The 24837-nt window shown below is 36.4% G+C and overlaps 4 protein-coding genes across 4 annotated transcripts; 2 read left to right on the forward strand and 2 right to left on the reverse strand.

Annotated features, from left to right (window-relative positions):
• The first annotated feature begins 2693 nt into the window (after window positions 1-2693).
• On the forward strand, window positions 2694-5729 carry LOC113322741 (50S ribosomal protein L7/L12-like). Its single transcript, XM_026570882.1, has 3 exons — window positions 2694-2826; window positions 3758-3818; window positions 4646-5729. Exon 3 carries the CDS (start codon window positions 4762-4764, stop codon window positions 5341-5343), a length of 582 nt encoding a protein of 193 aa, XP_026426667.1. The 5' UTR covers window positions 2694-2826; window positions 3758-3818; window positions 4646-4761; the 3' UTR covers window positions 5344-5729.
• Window positions 5730-5755: 26 nt separating this feature from the next.
• Window positions 5756-8066, reverse strand: LOC113322740 (protein N-terminal glutamine amidohydrolase-like). The gene is made up of 6 exons (XM_026570881.1): window positions 7941-8066; window positions 7753-7858; window positions 6823-6900; window positions 6510-6637; window positions 6254-6378; window positions 5756-6143 (listed from the first exon to the last, which is right to left on the reverse strand). The coding sequence occupies exons 1-6, from the start codon at window positions 8057-8059 to the stop codon at window positions 6001-6003; spliced, it is 699 nt and encodes a 232-aa protein (XP_026426666.1). The 5' UTR covers window positions 8060-8066; the 3' UTR covers window positions 5756-6000.
• A 1263-nt stretch (window positions 8067-9329) lies between these two features.
• Window positions 9330-18637, forward strand: LOC113322956 (villin-2-like). The gene is made up of 23 exons (XM_026571160.1): window positions 9330-9741; window positions 10847-10971; window positions 11254-11353; window positions 11570-11638; window positions 11730-11966; window positions 12046-12223; window positions 12602-12734; window positions 13291-13450; window positions 13524-13677; window positions 13764-13864; window positions 13987-14145; window positions 14318-14386; window positions 14463-14531; window positions 14653-14790; window positions 15357-15485; window positions 15575-15722; window positions 15890-15900; window positions 16114-16254; window positions 16332-16457; window positions 16633-16695; window positions 16837-17098; window positions 17546-17823; window positions 17996-18637. Exons 2-23 carry the CDS (start codon window positions 10916-10918, stop codon window positions 18107-18109), a joined length of 2895 nt encoding a protein of 964 aa, XP_026426945.1. The 5' UTR covers window positions 9330-9741; window positions 10847-10915; the 3' UTR covers window positions 18110-18637.
• A 2252-nt stretch (window positions 18638-20889) lies between these two features.
• LOC113323070 lies at window positions 20890-22821 on the reverse strand. The gene has a single exon (XM_026571316.1). It carries the CDS (start codon window positions 22611-22613, stop codon window positions 21039-21041), a length of 1575 nt encoding a protein of 524 aa, XP_026427101.1. The 5' UTR covers window positions 22614-22821; the 3' UTR covers window positions 20890-21038.
• Window positions 22822-24837: the final 2016 nt, after the last annotated feature.

The raw sequence follows: 24837 nt of genomic DNA on the forward strand, positions 1-24837 counted from the left end.
CTGAGGGAGTTTGAGGGAGTCTCTCCAAATCTCCGTTAGTCGTGGGGGAGTTTAGAGGAGTCTCCTAAACTCTCTAGAAAACACATGTTAGTCGCTGGGGAGTTTAAAAAGAGCTCTTGAACTCCCTGTTAGTCATAAAACCCTACAATACTAGGGAGTTGGTTGCTTTGGGGAGTTCGAAGGAGTTTTTAGTGTATTTTGGTCTCACAACAAATCTCTCAAAAGAGTAGAGATTTGGGAAGGAGTTTGGTGCGTAGAAAACCATAGGAGAAAGAAGAGGAAACGTTTTTTTCCAGGTATGTTTTTTTTCTTCTTTGATCTCCATGATTGTTTATAATAGTTTGGTTTGTGTACTATTTTGATTGTTTTTCATATCTTTGATCTCCATGATTGTTTATTTTGATTGTGTGTATAGTTTTTTTTTGTGGGTACTCTCTCTCTGTCAAAACCCTAATTTATGGTTCAAAAGATCTTGGTAAGAAATTGCATGATTTGATTATAATGATATCTTTAAATTCAACCGTTGGAATATGATGAAATTTGAGTATGTCGTAGTTTACCTTGTTATAGAAGTACAGTAAAATTTTCACGCGGATCATGTCACGTTTGCTACTGCAAAGCTTGCACAATATATGACTATGGTCTGCTGAGTTTAAATCCCGAATAGGGGACTGATTCCTATTTATCTCATTCTCCGCTTAACGGACAAAGCTGAAATTTTAGTATGATGTTTGTATATATGAAGGTTTCCTACTGTAGAAATTTCATGAAGTTCTGATCACTTTAGGTACACCAAAGTGTGAGAAATCCGGAACTGAATTTTGTATGCACGTATTGAAAGTAGTCGGGTTCTGAGTAATGTATCTTTTTAATGAACTGTTGGAATGCTATGATTTTTGAGTGTGTTGTGGAATATTGAGTTGTAAGTGTACCGTAAAAATTTCAAGAGGATCAGGTAAGTATTAGTACTGCAAAGATTGGACAATCTGAAACTGTGTTTCGGTGAAACAGAATTCCTTTACAGCTATCTTCATAATTTGTTATGTCATAATGCATTAATTGGCTTGCTACTTTGCATGGGTGTCATTGAGAATTACTATCACTTGTTAAGTCCTCTTATTTAGACACATACTTCTCTTCTATTCTATATGCCCAAGTTCAATACAGTGGTGTACTTCATTCCGTATTGGCGTGTTTTAGCCAATTCATACGGTGCTTTTGTTGCAAGGAGTTGCTAAGGGATTTTCTTTGATTAACAATTTGGCTAAGTAGCTCTGCGTGTTAGTACTGTGTAATCTAGTATCACATTTTTTTATCATGTTTACATTAGACTGTTTGGTGTTATTACTATCCTTGCTTTGTTAAGTTCTAGTATTAGTCTAAGTACTAATGTAGCTAACATGTCACACCATAGAATGGAAAAATCCAGCCAACCTGCTGAAAACAACAAGAAGAAAAAGAATGTTAGGAAGAATAAGAATATGGAACCGGAAACGGAAGTGACTACGAATTACAAACGATGGACAATTCGAGAGACTGAGAAATTATTGGAACTGTTGGTAGAAGCTACACTTGAGAAGAAGAAAGACACTAGTGGATGTTTTACTAAGAGAATGGAGATACTTCCAAAACTTAACCAAGCATGTGGTTGTGACAAATCTTTTGAGAACTATAAAGGGAAACATAGATGGCTGAATACCAGGATTTGTTTAAATCTTGTACTTCTGGATTCGGTTGGGATGATGCTAACAAGATGATTACTGGATCCGACGAGATGTGGAACAATTACTTTGAGGTATGTGTGTGTTACTCACTGAAAACTAAATTTGATATTTTTTTCTTCTATTTTGTGCAGAGTTCTAATTCATGCTTTATCCTTTATTTTATTTTTTTATGTAAACAGAGCCATCCAAACCAAACTAACTTAAGGGAAGATAATGGTAAAGACTATGGTGACTTGCTTATTGTTTTTGGGAATAAATGTTCGTGAATAAAGGGAGTTAGAATTGTATGGAGACCGTTAAATTGAAGGGAAAAAAAATTATCTCGTTGCACAAAATAACATACTATTGATACAGTGATATGATCATTTTCATTTATTTTTTTCTTTTGATTAAAGATCAATGTTATTTGCAAATAAGGGTTTATTGTTTCTTAAAAGAGAATGAGTTAGGTGTGAATTATCTCAAACTCCCCCAAACTCCCTCTAATAAACTCTCTCAAACTCCCTACACTTCCCCAAACTCCCTGAACTCAAAAATACAAAACTCTCTCAAACTCCCTACACTCTCTCAAAATCCCTGAGATTTAAAATACACTCAACTCCCCCGAAATCACTCGAGGACTAACCGAGTAATTACTGAGGTGATTTTTTTCAGCTGATTTGAGCCAGGTTATAAGATACTACTTACTACTATTATATAGATTATTAGAGAATCTTATGGCCGCACAAACCTGCACCCACCAGAAAATACCAGTACCCGAATTAACTTGCCTGGGCGTCGACTATGCAACATCAAAACCCGCCATATGTTGATTCTGGTGCGGATAGCACCTTCTCTTACCCGTTTTAACCCGCCCACCCGCCTAAACTACTCTAGCCCTTGGATGGTTAGATTATCTCCCATCTTGGCCGTTAAATTATCATATATAAATAAGAAATCTTAAATCAGCTAATCGCAGCTCTTTCTCTTCTCTCATCCGATTCTCAGTTTCTACCGAGAAAAAAAAAACTCTTCTCTCAGTTTCTAATTTCTGTCATCTTCCTTCTTCTCTTCTGCAGAGTCACCTCCACTATTGTTCAGTACCCCGTCAAATCACCTTAAGGTAATTTCATCACATGATTCAATCTGATTGTTTGATGATTCTTAGGGTTTATGCAATTATGTTCTTTGATTTGAATTTTATTGTTAGGGTTTGAAGTCTTTATTTTGAATCTTTGATGTACTTGGATTGAAGTTTGTTTCCTTTTTTCATTTTATGTATTGGTTTATGTTTGTTCTTTGATTCATTTGCATTTTTCTTTTTTCTGTTTTTGTTTCATTAAAAAGGTTGATAATAACAATTCATTCAATCCTGACACACTCCTGTAAATTCATTGTCATCAACTCTATGGCCTTGTACACATCAAGCCATTACCATCTGCAAACTCCAGCTCTAACAACAGCATCTTCATCACTAACTCAACTTCAACCATAAGCCCTGTCTCATCATTCAACTCAGACAAACTTATATTTCATTCCCAAAACCAGTTCAGATTACCGACAACAATTCTCTACCAATGTCTTCATCATAGTCCTATGTTGTAAAAGGCGCTACGCAAGGCGAGGCGCCCCAGGCGAGCGCCCGAAATTTAGAGAACGACAGAAAGTAAGTATAACTTGGCGCCTGGGCGCCTTTTTTTTTTTCCAGGTGCCAGTCCAGCGCTTAGTGCGCCTTTGGCGCTTAAGCCTTGAAGGCGCTCGCCTTTTACAACATAGCCAGAGTCTCAACCAATTTACAGCATTGTAACACAACCAACTCAAACCCATCTTGCAACTCATCTATATCTTCAACTCCATTTGTTGCATGTTCTTAACAAGATTCAGGGCATAAGCTTCTTTTCCTGTAGTTAATCACAATCCCTAACACACATCTAAGCTTAATAATTTACTTCATTCATTGCAATAGTGCTTCTTTTCCTGCAGTTATTCATTGCATGTTTTTGTTTTTGTTCTGCGATTGAAATTTGTTAATAAGGCTAAACTGTTTTGCGCAGGAAAATGTCTGGAACTTGAAGCTGGAAATCAATTGAAAGGAGAAATTTTCTTATTAGAGAGGTATGTCAATTCTACTTTAACTGAAACTCCAATTGAGAACTCCTTTATCTGGAACTGGCACAGGTGTTAAGGGTTCACAAATGAGTTTTTTGCTTTTCTTCTGTTCTTGTTTGTTCTATCTTCTGCATTTTACTTAGTAAATCCACCAATAACTGGTCCATAAGTTATGTTTGTAACAATATCTGTTATTCTTTTTATAATGTGAAAAATGAACTGCGGTTACATATGGAATTAAGTAGAATAGTATTGGAAACACACAGTAACAAGAACCACTAGGAAACTAGAACCCAGTCGAGCCTTAAATTCAGCAGTAAACCACTTCAACTAGATATCTGGCTCGGTGTTATCTATTTGGGGTATGAACTAAAAAGCCAAAATTCAAACATTATTGGAATATGTGGCCAGCCCAACCCAAGTCCCACCCCTATGATTCATCACATGACTTACGTTATCATCATGTGCAATGTCATGGATAAAGTATTCATCACAAATTCTAACCGCGTGTGCATTTCTAAACTTGTTTCTGCATTTAGCCTTTATTTTTCCTCATTGGTCACTATCATTTCCTTTTCGGCTCTTTATTTTAAAAAAATAAAATAAGATGCACACCAAACCTGTTTCTCGGTCTGAAAGAAAATGAAAGCAAAAGATAAATGTTGTTTTCACGAATGTTAGGAAACAGAATTGGGAAACAATTTTCAAAATCTAAACCAGTCAGGCTCTTATTTGTCCGGGATATTAAATATATTTTCCTAATAATTTAAAAAGGTCAGAGAATATGTTTGTATACAATTGCATAACATGTCTTGGTTTCTCTGAATTTGTAGGCAAAAGGTGTTGAATATTTAGCCTATTGTATTCGCGGGAAAAGGGAGTGAGAATCACTGCCTTTATTTGTTATCACTTCATCCCATGAAAAGTTGATTTCCCCTTATTTATTACTATGAAGCTCATTCCATTTCTCAGAACTACTCCTATCCCTCCCAGTCTCCTGGAAAAAATTGGTCTGCCGCAATGTCGTTTCATCCATAAGTACGTTCCCAGAGATCCAAAGGATAAGCCAAAGGTTTATAGATACCCAGCTTCCTATGATCCATATGGCCCTAGACCCCCACCATGTGACAAGATCATGCAACTTGCTGAACGTATGGCTGCCTTACCTCCCGAAGAACTGGCACAGATTGGTCCCACTCTGAGAAACAAGCTACAACATCCTAAAATGCAACGAATTGACTCAGAATATACGGACCTTGGTTCTCAAGGTGGGGCTTCTGCTGGTTCTGCGAAGGTAGAAGAGAAGAAGGCAGAGAAAACAGCATTCGATGTTAAGCTTGAGAAATTTGATGCGGCCTCAAAGATCAAGGTTATCAAAGAGGTTAGAGCATTTACTAGTCTAGGATTGAAGGAGGCCAAGGAACTAGTGGAGAAGGCGCCAGTTATAATGAAGCAAGGAGTTACCAAGGAGGAGGCTGACGGTATTATAGAGAAACTCAAAGCGATCGGGGGTGTCGCAGTGATGGAGTGAAGTGATGGACTTCTGTGACTTATGCAAGTTTTAATGGGTTTTGTGCAGGCATGATGTATGATCTCATAGGCACATATTCAGGGAACTAAAAATGTCGTGATGCACAAATTTCCCATAAGTTGAATGAGTTTTCACCCACTAACTCAACATCCAAGAATACTTTCGTAGAGCTGATTTCAGGCATACTGTAGTTTGTAAGACTGCAAGCCTAGAAATTTAGGCATCTGGAGAGAAGAATTTTTGTTGTCTTTTTATATTCTCCTGATTATAAAATAGAGGATTCAGCTTGGTAGTCTGGCATCCTACTTTCATTATATGAACTGTAGTTTCTACTTTTGGTACAAGTAATATTTTTATTTTCTTTCAAGAAAATGTTTTACGAATTCACAAAGGGAACAATCAGAAATGTTTAAGTAGGTGGAATTAGTTCTCTCTTTGGCTATAATGTCTCAAGAGTTGGATTTTGGTGACTGGTGAGCATGGTAATATAGAGGATTCTGCTGCTCCACCAGCTACATTTCTTATATGATCACCATACGTTTACATAGTTGTTTTTTTAGAACTACTTACAGTATTTTGTTTTAATAATTATCAACCACAGGCGTTAAGCACCAGCTCTAATTCAGTTAGTCAAACTAAATCCATTTTAACTGAACGTTAAACCAAAGAAAAGAAGCCTTCAAAATTTTCTTCAGTGACCACCACACCTAGTTTGTGTCTCTGTATGGCTGCTGATTTATCCTCAAACTCTGAGCTGCTAGGGATGCAAATATACTCGTCTAGGTTGTGCACAGTTCCGTCTGCATCAGGTATTGCGATACACACATGAAAATCCAACATACAGAAGTGGTGTGTGGAAAGGAAACTGGTAACATCACTAACTCCGAAAGTAAATGGTCTTGATATTTACCTTCAGCTACAATGGGCTCATGCGAAGGAGGTTGAGAAATCCAATTTCCAGTTGGATCCTTCATGTGTCTCCTGTCAGTTGCAAAGCAGCGAAGGAAAATTGGAGCATGCACAACCCTGAATAACCTGAGATAATCACAAACACAATTTCGTCAACTAAGATCTTTTTTTTTGGCAACTCACACAAAAGTCAAAATAGCTCCCTTTTTATTCTAGTTACACCAAGAATTGAACATAAAAACTTTGCAAGTAGGTACCTTTGAAACCCACTGTACAGCTGAAAAGAAGGTTGTATAGCTTCCGCAACATAGTGGGCTAAAGGGCTAGGGAAAGGAAGACTGGAATCTAGATCCCACACTTGATGAGTATCGTCTTTTCCGTTCCTCTGTGATTTTCATAATGATTTTGGATTCTCATCATTAAAGGAACATGAAATAACCTAGTCAAATGCATTCAGTATTCTAAACCTCCAATCTTCGAAATAATCAATTGATAACCCTAGTTTTGTTGACTGCTGCATTATTATCTCGGTATTATAACTGGAGTATGCTAAATAACACCGGAACTCACCTGAATGCAAATGACATGATAATCCCAAAGAACCAACCCATCGCCTCTTTTGCTAGCCTTTTGGTGCCACAATGGAATCTAGATAATTTTGATGCAGAACTGTCAAACTAACGTATATTAAAAAGATTTGAAGCTAACAGTGACGCGAATAAGAAAGAAAGAAGAAACTAACACACAAACACAAAACAAGAAATGATGATCCAAACCTAGGCAAAGACATTTGTATGTTGGGTGTAAATAATTACGCTTAGACCCATTGTATGAGTAAATCAAAGACTGTTTTTGTGGACGCTGCCAAGATGATTAATAATCGGGTTCTATGCTTTATTTACTTTGCTGCTTCACAAGGTTGACGCCAATAATGTTTTTTTTTCAGACTTCCTCTAAATCACAACCACAATAATAGTGTATTTTTTTCAAGAAACAATCTCTCAAGCAGTCTATTGACACCTATTCCAATCGATTCAGAACAATATCACAAGTCAACTTTTGCTCTTTTGCCATCTTCTCATATCAAGATATTTGGTTAATGTTTGCCTATTTCAACACCACTTGTTCAAACTCTGTCACCTCCAATAACAGGATGGAACCTTTGCATTTGCTTCCCAATTCCCCCATTGCTTATTAAGAACACAAATCATGGGGAGATTGTATTAACTAATAGTTAATAATATTACATAGAGGGAAGGAGTATGACATTGACATACCTTATTAACTAATCTCATTGAAACACAAATCATGGGGAGTTTGTATTTATGCAATTCTAATAGTTAATAATACTACAGTTATATGAATTGAAGAGACCCCAGGTATGGAAATTTATAGTTAAAAATTGATCACACAAAAAACAAACACCAGTCACCAAATACAATTTCGAGAAACAAAGGTAATGGAATTAAGTATAGCATAGAGGGAATGAGTATGAGATACCTGTTTGTCCTTATTGGAAATGAAGACGACAAAAAGATCCTTTCCATCTTCATCTGCTAACCCTAACTTGATTAATTTTTTACATAGTCTGTATACATTCTCCTCACTGGAATCCAAAAACATCATCATAATTCAGTTATCAAAACAACATAAAGACATAAAGAGAAAGAAAGGAGATTGCTAGTTACCAGTAACTAGGGGTGTGATTAAACGAGGACAAATCTGGGGAAGAGTTATTTTGAGAGGAGGAGGAGGTTATGATCGAGGGGGACTCCATTCTCGAAGACATCAGATTTTCTCTGCTCATCACAAGGCTTAGGTGAGGTGGTGGTACAACAGAATATATATTTTGTTGACCATCGTTTAACCAAGGACTGTATGACCCTACCACGTGATTGGTAGGTCTTAACATCGTTAACGTTTCCGTTTGAAAACGACTGTTAATGTGTAACATGTCCCACCAAACACATGGGTGGATATTCTAGGGGTACATATAACGTGGGTGTATTCATCCACTTACACATTATTCTTCAAATGAATTTACCTTTATGCAGAAAGGATGCAGTTATGTCTATGATTTCCTTTCTTTACTATTTGAAATTCATTCCTTGGGAATTTGATTTAGTACAATTATTTTTGTTTAAATTTCTTTTGATCAAATTATTCATCTTGTGGTGTATGTCCGCGTTTGGTGTTTTGATTCCATTGCCTGAGCAATATCATCGGATTTCTTACTAATTTTCATGCACATAGTAATAGCAAATTTCTTTTTTATTGAATTTGGTGCCGGCGAATTTTGAACTCAGGTCATTGCATCATCCCATAACTTAACCCAAAAACCAAAACCAAAACCAAAGCTCGAGCAGAGATAAACCGCGTAACAGTCTTATTTCCAAAGTGCGACGAAGTTTTTACACCGGCTGCCAGTCCGCCGAGACGCATCCCATAACTTAACCATCAGTAGAAAAGTTCTTATTGTATAACGGTGAAGAATGAACATATTGTCGAAGGACCTAAAAATTGTGCTTGTTCTTTTGACAACTACATCTACGTGCATGTAAACGGAGCTCGCCACAAGTAAGTTTGCAAAGCCACGTGTCTTCGCCTCTTCCCTATTGTACCATTTTGTTTATCTTTTAGCTAACTTGACGATCCAAATTCTCTGCAGCAGAAACACGAAAATAAAAGAAGAAGGGAACTACATAGAATCAGTTAGTAGTTGGATTTAGGATAGGTTAATAATCTGCGTTCGTGCACAAAGGTGGCTGCTACTAGTTGAGTTATCGGTTCTCCTGATTTGTCGAAAGACTGATTTATTATTCTTCACCAACCCGATGTCATATCCATCAGTTATGGGATGTTCTTCTTTTCTTTAGCCTGTTTTTGGAACCTCAAAATATGTGTTTCTGACGTGGAAAGTAGATAATCAAACAGTAAATATTAATTATCCTATTTTCTTTTTATTCAATAGAATTTATACTCTACTATTTTCAACTCTCTCTAATTTTAGAAATGAAAATCCTAATAATAATAATTAAAAAAAGAAGAAAAAAATCCACATCAATATTGGCCGGTGCGACTGTGGATTCCTTTTTTGTTTTGGGCATCATTTTCATCATCCCTGGAGTGCCGCCTAACTTGTTGTTTCCCATAACTTAACGTTTCCCTTTTCCGTTTCTTCAATTCAATTCATAATCCAAAAATCAATTAGAATTAGAATTCAATAAAATCAAAACCAAACATAAAGTTAATTTTTTTTTTTTTTTTGGACAGAGAAAAAGAAAGCAATTATTCACTTTCTCAAGTATCCATCCATCTCCTTTGCCAGCTCTACAGCTTTTTCTTCTCCTTCTCCTCTTTCTCATTTTCAATTCTCTCTTTCTATTTCTCTTTTTCTGAATAGTATAATACCCATAACTCAATCACTCACTCCCATCATCATATTCAATTCTTACACAATTAATCTTTTCGACTCAAGATCTTAATAAGGTAACATCTTTATTTGATCCAGCTTTAATTTTCTCTTATATCATCTTTCTGTTGTTATTCTGCTTGATCGTTGATTTGTTTCATTTTCTGGCTGATCTCTGGTTTAGTTGAGTATGTGTCATTGCATATCTTGTTGATCTGAGTGTCTAATTGACCAATTCTGGCTAATTCCGTTTATTATCCTTTTGTGAGTGTTTATATTTGTGTGATTTGATCCATTCCATTTCGTTGATCTCTTTTGTAGATTTTCATGAGTAATTTGTAGGAATTATAGTATGCTATATTGATTGATGATTTTGAAATGAGATGGTTTGAATTTTAATTTCAATAATAGTATGCTAAACCAGATAAAGTTATGTGTGCACAAAAAGCCGAGTTCGATCTCTTGGTTACGATTTTCCAGAAAGTGTGGAATGTTTTTGTTGTTTTCTTCCCCACTAATTGGATTCTGAGGATTCTAACATTGCATTGTATGGTATTACGTGGAAATCTGTTGGGATTTTGACATCTGTAGCCCAGTGGATAAATAGATTTGTACAAATTAACTAAATGTTGGATGGGAATGACACTTGTTGTCTGTTGTCCTGAATGTAAATTGGTGTTAGGGGATTGATTTTCAGTCTTTTGGTTTCTTATGTTTTATCTGGACACATTTATTTGGGTCATGGTAATCCATAAAACAAAACGGGAAGTAAGGATAGTGTATGTGATGTTGAACTCCGTCTTGACATGTTGGCGCATAAGAAATTAGAATATGTGCACATTGCAAGTATTTGATTTTTACATTGTTAGTTAGCTGTGCTGAAGCATGTCTACAATGAGTAGTAGTCCGTGTTAACTCACCTGATGGTTGGTACATGTAATAGGGCTTGTTGTTGCTTGTGTATAACTACTTTGAGATTTTAATAAGCTATTATTTCATTGTGTGCATTATCAATGTACGATAGTTGATATATTTAAGAAAAATGTGCACCGTTAAGTTGTTGATCCATGTAAACTTATTTCTTCATGTTCCTGAGTTTTTTTAGTTTCTTTAACTCGCGTGTTTAAAATTTTCTTTTCTTTATTTTCTTCTTCTCATTGTTGTTTCTTATTGGAATTTTAGGCATTGTATCGAGTTGAAAAAGTGCTTCAGTATTTCTTTTAAGAAAGGAAATAAGAAGGTTGCTACAGAATGGCCAGCAATACAAAGGTTCTGGATCCTGCATTTCAGGGAGCAGGGCAGAAAATGTATCCTTTTTTATAGATTATGCACTAAAAACATACTTGATGCCTCCTTGTTTTCTTCTGCATCCCTCGTACTAAAATGTTTGCTGCTATAATTTTTTTTTCCTTTTCCATCTTTAAAACATTTGGTACTGAGGTGGTAATGCAGTAAGTTATTGCCTAGCGTTTTATACTTTAAACTTTGTTGAGGTCCGAGTAGATTCCTTCGCTGTTTTGACTCGAATTTAAACTTCGATATTATTATGCTTTATAAGTTGTCTGGTTTTTATCCTTGACATTTCTTAGAGGAACTGAAATTTGGAGAATTGAAAACTTTGAGCCAGTTCCATTGCCAAAGTCTGAACATGGTAAATTCTACATGGGGGATTCATACATTGTTTTGCAGGTACTTGCATATTGTACTTTCCATTCAAGTTTCCCTAATGCTCTGAAGGATTGAACTTTTTTTAAGCTCATTTGTGAATAAGATACCGAATGCACCTTTTATTTTTTACTCCGTGTCATTTTATCTTTGGCGCCATAGTTATTCTTTCTTTTATTTGTAAGACTTGTTGTGTAAGTGCCTATTGTTACTGACCAGATAAATAATTAAATACTGCAGACTTCTCCTGGCAAGGGAGGTGCCTATCTGTTTGATATCCATTACTGGATAGGAAAGGATACGAGTCAGGTGCGCCCCATTTACTATTTTGTGGCAAACAACGCGAATTACCTAAGTGTTCACTCCCTCTTGATGTTATGGTTGCTAAATTTGGTATCAGGATGAAGCTGGAACAGCAGCAATCAAGACAATCGAGCTTGATACAGCTCTTGGAGGTCGTGCTGTGCAGCACAGGGAACTCCAAGGCCACGAGTCTGATAAGTTTATTTCATACTTTAAACCATGCATTATTCCATTGGAGGGGGGTGTTGCTACAGGATTCAAGAAAGTTGAAGAAGAAAAGTTTGAGACTCGTCTGTATGTTTGCAAAGGAAAACGAGCTGTCAAGCTGAAGCAAGTAAGAGGCCTATAGCTTTGTTAGTTTGTTATATAATGGTGCACGTTGGTAGATATAAATCTCTAAATTGTTCACGCAGGTTCCTTTTGCTCGCTCTTCACTAAACCATGACGATGTCTTTATCTTGGATACCGAAAACAAAATTTATCAATTTAATGGTGAAAACTCCAACATTCAAGAAAGAGCAAAGGCTCTTGAAGTAATTCAATTTTTCAAGGAAAAGTACCATGATGGTACCTGTGAAGTTGCAATTGTTGGTGAGCATTTTCCCTTTACAATTCTACTGCTATGATGCGGTGAACAAAGAGATGGAATTTTCCCATTGGGGTTACCGAGTAGAATTTTTAGAGTTTGCTTTATCTTGCTAAGTCGAACTTAAGGAAAATGAATACTATCTCAATGTTGATTGTCATTCGCTTTTGCTTGCTTGAGTTAGCTTTGCTTAAGATGGATATGGAGAGGGACCATTGATATTTGAATAGATGCTTTCAGGATATCTTTTGTTGGCAGGGGTTTATCAACGAATTGCTCTAAGCATTATTTATTTTCTCACCTAGACCCTTTGTATCAAAAACAACCAAAGAGCTAAATATTTAGTTTGGACATCATCTTACATATGTTGATGTTTGTACTAGATGATGGAAACCTACGAACAGAGTCAGACTCGGGAGAATTCTGGCTTCTATTTGGGGGGTTTGCACCAATTGGCAAAAAAATCGCAAGTGATGACGATATTACTTTGGAGAGAACTCCTGGGAAGCTTTATAGGTACTGTTTCTCACTCAGTTACTTTGTGAATGAGGAATAAATCAGCCTTGTGTCGATCATATCGAACTTTCTTTTTTATATAAATTGTTGTAGGATCAATTTGATTAAACTCTTATAGCACTTTTCTGATACCTAGCAACACAAAATGCATTTTTGTGCTTACTTTCATTAAGTAGTTGGTGGTTCTTCTGATGACAGAGTTGTTATCAGATTTTTATGCATAATATGTTTTTTGATTCTCTCTTTATTTAGTGTATGCTGGTACATCAATTTTCCTTAAATCGTTGCACATTATTGTATTAGTTGTTTTGGTGAATAGCTAATTCTGAGCAAAAGCAGCATTTGCTCAATGTCATACGTGCCCTTAAAGAACCGTACATCGCTATTGAAAAATCTAATGAATGTAAATATGTGTCTAATTAAAAACAATGTTTATATTTCGGCCTTCACCAAATTAGAGTACCGAGCAAGACGTAGCCACGTAGTATATAGCTTCACATTACATTTCAACTGAACGTTTATGTATTAACTAACTTGCATCACCGGTTTTCCGCAGCATTACTGATGGTCAAGTGGCACTGGTAGAAGGTTCATTATCTAAAGGCATGTTGGAGAACTACAAATGCTATTTACTGGATTGTGGTGCTGAGGTTTTTATTTGGGTTGGTCGGGTTACTCAAGTGGAGGAAAGAAAAGCCGCCAGTCAAGCTGCAGAGGTAGGCAGTTGCATCACATTTCCCATTGCAGATCATATTGTCAGGGAACTTATTTCTGCAAATCTTCTATCAGGAATTTATTTCTAGCGAAAACAGGCCACGTTCAACTCGCATAACTCGTGTCATTCAAGGGTATGAGACGCATGCATTCAAGTCCAATTTTGAGTCCTGGCCTGCAGGTGCCGTAGCTTCTAGTACTGCTGAGGATGGAAGAGGAAAAGTAGCAGGTATTAATCACATCTCTCAATTGTTGATGAAGTTGGAACTCTTACTGCGCAGTTTTTAACAATAGAGCCATTTTGGATTTGTTTAGCTTTGCTCAAGCAACAAGCACTTGGTGCTAAAGGAACTGCAAAAACTACTGCTGTAAATGAAGAAGTCCCACCTTTGCTTGAAAATGGCGGGAAACTTGAGGTACTTGTGTCACCACTTCTCTTTCCACGCTCTTCAATTTTTGGTTGATTTCGGTTTAATGACATGTGATCTTTAGAAGCCTCTAAAAGTTGATCTGATTGATTACCCTTCACCTTTTTCAGGTATGGCGTATTAATGGAAGTGCCAAGACTCCAGTTCCTAAGGAGGAGATTGGTAAATTTTACAGTGGAGATTGCTATATTGTCCTATATACGTACCACGCAGGCGACAAGAAAGAGGACTACTTTTTGTCATGTTGGATAGGAAAGGATAGCGTTCAGGTTTGTAATTAAATTCTGGGCCATGGTTTAAACTTATAGATTTTGAGCTGGTGCAGTCACATATATACATCTGAATAATTAATTTGTTCTGTTGTTGTATCCATATTTTTGAAACAGTGAATTGAGTGATAAAAAATACATATAACAACTCTTTATATTGACTTATTTTCAGGAAGAACAAATGATGGCTTCTCGATTAGCTAACACGATGTCTAATTCATTTAAAGGCAGGCCTGTTCAGGTATTACGGTGTTCCATCTTCCAATTAGTTGGGGTGTGATTTATATAACATCGGAATTTACAAGGATTTCCTGCAGGGTCGTGTCTTTCAAGGGAAGGAGCCACCACAGTTCGTTGCGATATTTCAGCCTATGGTTGTTCTCAAGGTAATGATAGTAATGTATAACGGAAAGTCCAATTTGATACTCCAATTTTCATATTAATCTTACACGAGAATCATCAGTTGGCATTCATACTCAATGATAGCCTGTGCTGTTTCTGTTTTAGGGTGGGATAAGCTCTGGTTATAGGAAGTCTATAGAAGACAAAGGTGTAAATGATGACAGTTATTCCACTGATGGTGTTGCACTCATTCGGATTGCTGGGACATCTCTGCATAATAATAAAGCAGTGCAAGTTGATACGGTACATTGTTGTGTTAGCTTTGCTGCCATTTTATGCATGTGTATGTATCCTTTGGGTTTTCAATGGAAGTAGTAATATACTTATCAGGGTTTTATCTGATGTGCTTACGGTCCCTGACTTCTCTATCAATTGACTTTAAAATCATTTTGGTTTTATCCTATTATTGCTATTCTACTTAGCTAGTAAACCTTTTTTACTGAGATAACTTTGGAAACTATTCCTAGATCCCGTGATAAACCATGCTACCTTTTGTAGTGTGTAGTTTACTAGTTTCGGTGGTAGACAGTCTGTAAGCTGGTAGTTTGTCTCATTCGATTTTGATGCCGGTTGTTTACTTGTGTTTTTAAGTAGCCAAGTTGTGATTTCGAAGGTGTGTAGTGTATGAGTGTCAGTGTGTTAACCTTTCTTCATCAGTTCATTACTTTCATTGCATCCGTTATATCTCATTGGTTGATGTACTTTCCTGGGAATTTCTTGTGTTAGGATATATACCCTTCTTACCATATAACTTTTTCCCCCTTCCTGGTGACACTAACACTAACATATTTGGGTATACATGTTTTTAGGTGGCATCATCCTTGAACTCCAATGACTGCTTCCTTTTGCAAACTGGATCATCACTATTCACATGGCATGGAAACCAGAGTACCGCCGAGCAGCAACAATTAACTGCAAAAATTGCAGAATTCTTAAAAGTAGGCTTTAAGGAATTATATGTTTGGGTTTGGCCTTTTTCTTTTCCTGCAGTGTGATCTTACTGAATTTCATTCCTGTAAAAATTCAGCCAGATGTTGCTATGAAATATACGAAGGAAGGAACCGAGAGTTCAGCATTCTGGCATGCACTGGGAGGGAAGCAAAGTTACACAAGCAAGCAGGAATCGCAAGAGATTGTTAGAGATCCTCACTTATACACTTACTCATTCAATAAAGGTCGTTACTTATTCGCAGGCATTTGTATATTTTCTTCTTCAGTATATTCCCTTGGATAATATCAAACCACTCTATGTTCATGTTCGCAAATTAATGGCAGAAGCTGACGATTTTTCCTTTTTTATATCTTTTCAATATTTTGTTTCTTTCGCGGTGTTGGTCAGCAGGGAAGTTCGAGGTGCGCTCTTATGACCTTTTCACTTTTTGGATTGTGCTAAAATATAATTTTGGGCCTATTTTTCTCTATAAAGAATGCACTGTTTAATTTGCATCATGGTTAAATAAATATGAATAAGAAGTCTAGTAAAGAATAACAAAAGAAAAACGTGTTCAGTAAGAAGTTTATATTAGGTGTTTGCTTACCTCATCATCTTGTTTCCTAATTGAGCAGGTAACAGAAATATACAACTTCTCCCAGGATGACTTGTTGACTGAGGATATGTTGATACTCAACACACTTGCGGAGGTGTTTGTGTGGGTTGGTCAGTCTGTTGACTCCAAAGAAAAGCAAAAGGCATTTGAGATTGGGCAGGTATTATTTCTTACATAGTAGCTTATGATTTCTAGCTATTGTGTATATTTGTCTCATGCATCACTGAAAATTTTCAGACATACATCGAGCTGGCATCAGCTTTGGATGGGTTATCTCCTGATGTAGCATTGTACAAAGTCACAGAAGGGAATGAACCATGCTTTTTCACAACATATTTCTCGTGGGATTTCGCGAAAGCCCATGTATGTTTTCATATATTGCAAATTTTCCAGTTTTGTACTTTCTGACCCTATTGTATCCACATTCGAATTGATAAATCATCAGAGTTTGTTAATTGGCTTACGTTAACCTAATCTTGTACCAACTTTATTTCTACTTTTTTCTTTCCTTCTCATTAATCCTTTTGTGAAATTAAAGGTTCAAGGGAACTCATTTCAAAAGAAGCTAGCTTCACTCTTTGGGGGAGGACATGCTGTGGAGGTAAATGATTTGTTTATTAGTTATTCCAGTTACCATGCATAAGTAATTAGGCAGAGGAATCCCAAATTGCCCTCTCAATTAAGTTTTTGGTAGGTTTTAGTTGGGTACAGTTTGATGCTTACTGAGTCATTGCAAAACCAGGATAAATCTAATGGTTCAAACAGTGGAGGACCAACTCAAAGGGCTTCAGCTTTAGCTGCCTTAAATTCTGCATTCAGTCCATCCTCTGGTGGCACAAAAACTGCAGTTTCACGGCCTTCCTCTTCAACCCGAGGATCATCACAAAGGGCAGCTGCTATAGCAGCCCTTTCTGGTGTTCTAACTGCGGAACAGAAGAAGCCATCACCTGATGTCTCTCCATCTCGAGCTAGAGGAAGTCCAGTCAGGAAGGCCCGCGATGCTGGTTAGCAATTTGATATAATCCTATTCCTTTAAATTTGTTATCTAGTTTTTTTTTTTTTTTAATTGATAGGAAAGAAGGAATGCATTAATTTCTTAAAAAAATATTACATTAGCTGAAGGAAAATAAGGTAGAATGGCCATCCGTTCACCAGAAATATCTGTTATCTAGTTATATCTTAATAAGATTATGGTTGTTGAGTTAAATAAGATATCTGTTTCCTTTTACGGATTGAAGGAATAGAAAAAGAGAAAGATTCAGAGGCTGAGGCTGAGGTGTTTCCCAACCAAAAGGAGAAATAACACTCAACTTTTATACACCTCCTTATTTATCTGCTTGACTGATGGAAGTCACACGGCTGTGCCATTCTTATATTGAATCTCATGCTTTATTTTGTATGCTAAATTCATATCGGAGTTGTAGATAGTCTAAATATTGTATATATTGCAGAGGAAAAGAGTGAGAGTACTGCTTCAGAGGTCGAAGCTCCTCCAGAAGTTTCAGAAGTAGTAGAGGAAGTAAAGGAAACAGTAGAGGAAGTAAAGGAAACTATGGAAGATGAAGTAGAGTCAGTATCAATATCCGAAAACAATGGAGAAGACACTGAGGAAAAGCAAGAGGAACCACAGGCAGATGAGATTGCTGCTGGAAGTACTACTTTCAGTTATGATCAATTAAGGTCCAAGTCAACTGATCCTGCTCAGGGAATTGACTTTAAACAAAGAGAGGTATGAAAATCAAAATAACTACTGTAGCTAAGTACTTCTGCCCGGTTAACTTCTTTTCATAATCCCATTTACTTTTTCTATTCCATATCTGTGAAGGACAAATACCAGTTCATATATATGTATATATAATTCATATTTGGTATAAACATTTTCATTTTCTTATAATTCTCAGGCCTACTTGTCTGACGAAGAGTTCCAGACAGTACTTGGGATGACGAGAGAAGCTTTTTATAAGCAGCCAAAGTGGAAGCAAGACATGCAGAAGAAGAAGGTGGAACTCTTTTAAGTGGGAATTGCCAAACTAAGAAACGAAAAGTTGATTTATTTTTTGTCAACTCTTATTTTACCGATTATTTGCTTCTCATCATCATGTTGTCTATTTTCCAATTTGGAAAAAAAAAGGGGTGTGATTTAAAAGAACAGAAAGGTGTGTATCACACCGAATTTGCTATATCTAGGGTGTTGTGTGATTTCCCAGTTGAGGAAGATAGCTGCTTCTAGTAAGTCACCACTGTTAACAACCACAGGATGCACTACCAGTTGGGGGCATTTTAGTTTCGAGGTTGTTCCCAGCCGTTTGAGGTCTGGGATTGTATTTTTAGGGCATCTATGATGGCAGTTGTGACCGTAGGTGATATTCTTTTATTTGTGAAAGTTGGGGGGTTGTTTGTCAACCATTAAAATGGTTAGAAAGAGAGACATAGATGGTTTGCTGAAGTTGTTTTGTATGTATTGTCATTTGATGTTGATTACTATTGATTCTTCTTCAGTTTTAGTGATTTTTACTAAATAACAGACTGTACTTAATCCTGTACCTCTACTGCGGTTAGACTTCAAACTTGTTACTGTGTCAAATATCTATTCGAGCTTTGTCCGCTACACCGAGCTTTGAACGTACATGTGTCACGCAAGAAAACGTATTTGAAGGGTAGAAAGTAGAAGAGTAGGAATCGTAAATTAGCAGAAAGAGGTAAACAGTCGTATAGTAGTAGACCTGAGCACATGGGATTATTGAATGCGGTCGTGATTCTCTACGCTCTTCTCCTGTCCTGCCTGTAAAACAGTTGTTACTTCAATGGGTTTTTCACATACTACTATTTTCCTCTTTTCCACGAGAAAAACTCAGATCGTTAACAGTCTTTCACATTGTTCAAGTCAGATTCAAGACTTTAAAGTCTTTAAACAGCTCATTGGGAAGAAGAAAGTATTTCTTAGGGTAATGTGCTCCTTAGATCTTATCTTAAGGGGAAGTCCATTTTACTGTAGGCAGTCGGCCGATGATCATTATAATCTACATTAAATCTTGGGACCCACATTGATATTTTGATGGTTAAACACTTAAACCTTGAATAGGACTGGAAATTTGGAACATCACACATGTGACGAGAAAATTTTGGTTTTAAAATTATGAGATGGTTAAACTTTCCTTTCAAAACATGGGTTTCTTGATAAATTTGGTTCCCCTTCATTGCAATTATTTCTTTCTTAATTGGGTTTTCGTCGGTACATGCATTGATGTCACGGGAAATTGATATATCCGTCGACATATTAGTTAGTATACCACTGGGGATGACATATGAAGGTCAACCGTCGACAAGAGACGACATCATTGAACACTTCCCAATGCAATTTTGTTCTACATTGTAAAATATCATAGTCGACATTAAAAAAGATGAATTTATCTCATACAAGCAAGGATATAATTAACTTATACTCATTTATTTTTATCTAATGGCACCAAAATGGCCAATAATAATTGGTAAAGCTAGTCTGGATTGTAACATGTACTATTTCTATTTGTGCATGACTGCATTCATATTGTTGTACATAACAAATTGCACTGTGCCAAGTACCAAGTACTTTAATGATTGACTGTTGACATATACAACTCACCTGGTTACTAGAAAACGTCACTGTAACCCTCAAAATTTCAAGGGTAGTTAGTCGTATTAGTTTAGGGGTGGGTTGCAAGGACGCTTCATTTCTTGAGCCGTCCGACACACTAATTTGCGCATCGTGCGCGCGTTTGGTTTGGACGCACCGATAACTCGGATTTATTTATTTTCATTTAAACTTTTTCCTTTATTTTTAGTATTGTTAACCAAATGAAAAAAGACAAACATTTAGATCAATATTTAGGTCTTTATTAGGATTTTGTAAATCGGAAATAACATCACGTATATCTTTAGTTGGGCATGTATATTTCTAAGAATGCATTTTGATTGTGTCATATGTTTAATAGTGATTGATTATTTGACCTCCGGCGTGTATAAACAAACGATGTTTTCTTTTCTTTTGAAATTTATACACATAAAGCATCAATATCTAATTTTTAGGATCGAAACACTTGATACATGATTGTATATATAAATAAAATATGTATATACATGTCTGCGTCCTAGTTTTTTAAGAATTTTGTAATGTCGGCGGCCACGTCGTGTCGTGTCCGCGTCCCCATCTGTGCAACCCGGGTTTAGGGCAATACTCTTTTTTATTATAGACAGGAACAGAATACTGCAAGGAATGTAGGTCAGATAATTTGTTTCCAGAATCAAAAATCTTCTTCTTATCAAGAAAGGAAAGGATATTTTAATTTTTTCTGTAATTAGGTCAGGCAACGTAAATACAAATAGCTACTACTACTCAGATCATTTATAAACTCTCTGAATCAGACACCCCACAGTATTTACTTAATACTATTCCACCAACAAATCCATTAGCACCACCACTAACGACAATCAACTCACCTTCACATCTTTAGAACCCTAGGTTAGGTTCTACATACCCCACGTTTTACATAAGCAACCATGTCCTTTAGGATCGATCCACTCTTGAGTCTTGACTCTTCAGTCCCGCCTTGGCAGTAAAATTTTTGAGACCCAGCACTGGTAACCATGAAACCTAACTTTAGGCTGCATCTTAATTTTTTTTTTGCAACAAATCTCTCTAGCCTTGGCAAAAAAATAAAATAAATGCACTCGTTCGCTTTCAGCAGCATCACAATTAACCATCGAAAAATGAACGACTTGCTACTGTTGTAGAAATAATTGATGGGCAAATCAAAAGAGATATGATCGAATATATATTATTTTGTTTCCCAATATGAACAAGAAAATTTTGATAGATTACACGTAGGACAGAATTTGAGAGAAAAGAAAGAAAGAAAAACAAATAAATAAATTTTCACTATTTTTTTCTTTTACTGCATTTCTAATTTAACAATCACTGTAAACTAAAGAATCTACTGAAGAAGAACACAGTTCTCTCAAAAGTATAGAATTGAGATCAACATTTCTATTACCTCGGTGAACAATATTCTGATGCTGATGGTGGTGGTGATGATGATGAGTCAAACCCGAGTTTCTTTTACTATTCACGAGTGAACTCGTATCAGGAATAGCTGATTCAGTTGTCACCGATACTTCTATATGCTTCAGTAACGACTCATTATGGATGAGTTGACTCAATATTCCTGAATCAGAAATCGTGTTTGTTTTACCCTTGTGTTTCATTGTAGCTCTAACAATTTCATTCAGCATTGCATTTGATAATCTTCTAATACCTCTCATTCCACCCATGATCAAATCTGCAGTTAAGGGTTGCTTGGATTGATCCTTTTTGTTATGGGATTGGGTAGTTTTATCCAACAAGTTTTTATTCATCATCCATAAATGAACTGACTCAGCACTTCTACTCCTGACTCGGGACATTGAGTCACCAAGAAGAACCACGTCTTTCACATTTACTAACATAATGTGCTTGAAATTCCGCCGCACCCGACCTAACAGCATTGGATAACAAGCCCATCTTCTCATCCGGATCGATGGTGGATTGTTAAAGAAACCAGATAATGAGTCTTCAGGGTCTAACTCTGCCGTTTCGAAACCTACCATGGATCCAATACTCAACTCATTAATATCTCCTTCTGCCGAGTTGTTGTTATTGCTGTGATTACTATTGGTACGAATTCGTTTCCCCCAGAGAGATTCACCTTTATTATCAGATTTAGAAAACTGTGTCACATCGAAACTGTTGATCATCGTCTTCAATTTCTTGGCCACATTAATTGCTGAACCGTTCCTTCTGTGGTGGTGAACGAGTTTCAGAAACGACTCATTTTCTTGATGAATTATAGAAGTAAAATTTGGAGAAAATGAAGAAGAATAGATGAACACAACATCTGATTTAGCTGTAACTGAAGATCTATGAAGAGTCCTGAGAAACAATTGAAGCTCATAATCCGTAATATCTTCAGTCAAATGAGCAACAATAAGATCATTCATTGGCTTGGTCCCTCTTCTGAACAGAGTACCCATTCCTTGTAATGCGAAATTATTAACAGAGTAGGATGAAATTTGAGATTTTTTGACGTGGGTTTTGTCTAAATGACTGTAATTTATCTTCTCAGGAAGCCAACGGCGAGGAAATTTAGTAGCAGCAGAAGTAGAAGAATGAATGGAGGGTTCGAAAGTAGAAAGAGTAAAAACAAATAGAGTAAAGAAAACAAGGAGAGCACAAATTGAAATAGTTGATTGAGCTTTACTAATAAGTAGCTTATTGTTGTTAAAGAAACTAGGAGTATTACTCCTACCACTACTCGGTGAAGATTTGAAAGGAGATGAAGTTGCTAAATTCTTCTTCTTATTCTCATTGTATTTCTGATTATTATTATTATTATTATGCTGTTGCTGATGATCTTCATTGTTCTCATCATCGAGAAAAAATACTAATAACAAACCCAATCCCCAACTTTCATTGTTGCCGCTCTTGGTTTTCCCATACAAACCCATCTCTCTCTGTGAAGTTGGAAGCTAGTTGTCTGTGATGATATTTTGTTTTAAGAGGAAAGGGGTGGACTTGAAGAGGAGAGAGGGGTCAAGAACCAAGCATTGGTTAAGATTTCTTGAGAATTCACTCACCACTCTTGCTGCCTTAAGAATTGCTTTCTCTCTCTGTAGAAAATATACAGAGGAGCGCAGTGTGTGTAAGGTAAATGAGGAAAGGAAAAGGGAAATCAGATGAAACCGCGTGGAAGTCGAGTGATGGAGTGAATAAAGGGGAAAAGATGGTGTAGATTAGGGAGTTAGATAGGTTATGTTACGACGATATCCCTCCCATGTGATTAAAAGATGATGGTCGTGAAGGAAGTAATAATGTCATAATTGTGGCGCAATCATATCCTAACAATCAAAATTTGCTGTCTTTCGTCCATCATAATTAATACTTCTACTTATTTGGGGTTGAGTATATGCACCCAACATAATTGACAAAATTTCCATGAATTTTAATTACTTCCATTTCAGTTCTAATTTAAGTCTTAAAATAGAAGCAAATCGTTTGGATGAATATTTGGGGATTCTTCGAATGACAAAAAGGTTACATGTTTTTGTCTTGTACTAGAATTTTAATGGCTCAATACACCTTGCAACCCGTTTGTTCTTTAACGTATTATTAGTATTGTTATCAATAAACGTTTTAACTGCATGGCGGTGGAAGTAGAGCATGTTCTGTGGTCCTATTGAGTTGGGTAAAATGCAGTAGTGGAATCATTTGACTCTTCTTTAAAGTGGAGAATCCGAACCATAATTTTCTACCCGAGATGGAATAAAAGAGAAATTGCATGTTCAACAGTATTTGCCGAATCATGCAGCAGTTACTGCATGATTGAGTGGAAATCTACGAGAAATATCCATCAGCCCGATACTATTGTTGGATTCAGACTTGGCCTTGGGGAGGTTAGCTTGTAGTTATCAGATGGGTCGGATATATATGGACCCTAGTTTACTGAGTGACACTTGAATAATTCATATAATTGAAGTGCTTAATTTGGTCCTGTTTTACCTTTAAAAATTTCAATCCACAAGTTTATACAAGTTACTGAGTTTCCCATTTCTTCTCCAATCAAAAAAACAAAAGTAGTCCAATTCGTGCACCCAAGGATCTTAAAAGGCCTTTGGTTAGATTTGACACAGTATGAGTATCCTACCCAATCATAATTCAATTTGTATTTTGTAAAGGCCCCTCGAGTTTTGGAAGTAGGGAAGGCAGATTCACTCTAGTCAGTTCTTGCCAACCAGGGGTCCAGGACCGACACCTATAGTTTTAATTATGGACCATTTAAGATTTCTTTGACTTAGTGGCCTCTTATGGAGCCATCGAGTGCTTAGTTCACACGTATATTTGCCACAACAGCGACGTATGCACGTACTGCAAAGAACGTGGCAGTTTTAGTGTAGTGTAGGTTTAAATTTTTTAACAGCCACGTCGGATATCGACTAAATTATGCACCAAAATTAAAGAAAAATCTTGAACTCTGGAGGACCTCCAAGTGTTGTTGGTCTTGACTTGAGTCTGACTCTTGTAGCTACGGGAGAAAGAAGTTGCGGATCCAAATTAGGCATGGCTGCATTGGTATGCTACTAGATAATCAAGTGCCAGGGGATGGACCTCCAAATAATGGTTGCTACTTTGTCCTTCGTTTTATCTTCTTACACGTTCAAACGGTGATCATGCTTTTGGGTTTTTATATGGACTGAGTTTCTCTAGACCAAACAAATTGCATGTATGAGTCATCTACACCCACATAAATTATGGTATCTCTTGATTGTCTTCAAAGCATAATAACATTTTCTAAAAGAGTTAGTTAGTCCAAGGTATTGAAATCAAAGGCAAAGCTAGACAAAGTTAAGAGGACAATATGAAGAAAGCATTGTTGGAACTTAATTGAAGTTTACAGGATAGTCAAATTAGTTTTGTATATATTTTTTATTTGGCTGATTCCTAAAGATTTTCTGAAAATCTAGAGATTTTTAGTGATTTTTTGAGAGTATATTAGAGAATCTTCGTGACCTATATAAACAAAAAATGAGATTTATAAAGAGTTTTTGTGATTTGTAGAGACAAAAATGTAAAATTATCTAATCAAAACTTCTACCGATTATTTTATCATGTACTTTCTCATATTAATAAAAACACCATGAATATCTAGTAAAATATGTGTTTTATTGTCAAAAA

The sequence above is a fragment of the Papaver somniferum genome, chromosome 11 (assembly GCF_003573695.1).
Source record: "Papaver somniferum cultivar HN1 chromosome 11, ASM357369v1, whole genome shotgun sequence".
Taxonomy (NCBI): Eukaryota; Viridiplantae; Streptophyta; class Magnoliopsida; order Ranunculales; family Papaveraceae; genus Papaver; species Papaver somniferum.

What these genes read in the sequence shown, in the direction of transcription:
- LOC113322956 (XM_026571160.1), top strand. Translation starts at nt 10,916, where the DNA reads ATGGCCAGCAATACAAAGGTTCTGGATCCTGCATTTCAGGGAGCAGGG. An exon ending in ATTCATACATTGTTTTGCAG is followed by an intron (nt 11,354 to 11,569) that starts GTACTTGCATAT and finishes TAAATACTGCAG; the next exon opens with ACTTCTCCTGGCAAGGGAGG. An exon ending in CAGGAAGGCCCGCGATGCTG is followed by an intron (nt 17,099 to 17,545) that starts GTTAGCAATTTG and finishes TATATATTGCAG; the next exon opens with AGGAAAAGAGTGAGAGTACT.
- LOC113322741 (XM_026570882.1), top strand. Translation starts at nt 4,762, where the DNA reads ATGAAGCTCATTCCATTTCTCAGAACTACTCCTATCCCTCCCAGTCTC.
- LOC113323070 (XM_026571316.1), bottom strand. Translation starts at nt 22,613, where the DNA reads ATGGGTTTGTATGGGAAAACCAAGAGCGGCAACAATGAAAGTTGGGGA.
- LOC113322740 (XM_026570881.1), bottom strand. Translation starts at nt 8,059, where the DNA reads ATGAGCAGAGAAAATCTGATGTCTTCGAGAATGGAGTCCCCCTCGATC. An exon ending in AATCACACCCCTAGTTACTG is followed by an intron (nt 7,859 to 7,940) that starts GTAACTAGCAAT and finishes TTTGGATTCCAG; the next exon opens with TGAGGAGAATGTATACAGAC. An exon ending in CTGTACAGTGGGTTTCAAAG is followed by an intron (nt 6,379 to 6,509) that starts GTACCTACTTGC and finishes TGATTATCTCAG; the next exon opens with GTTATTCAGGGTTGTGCATG.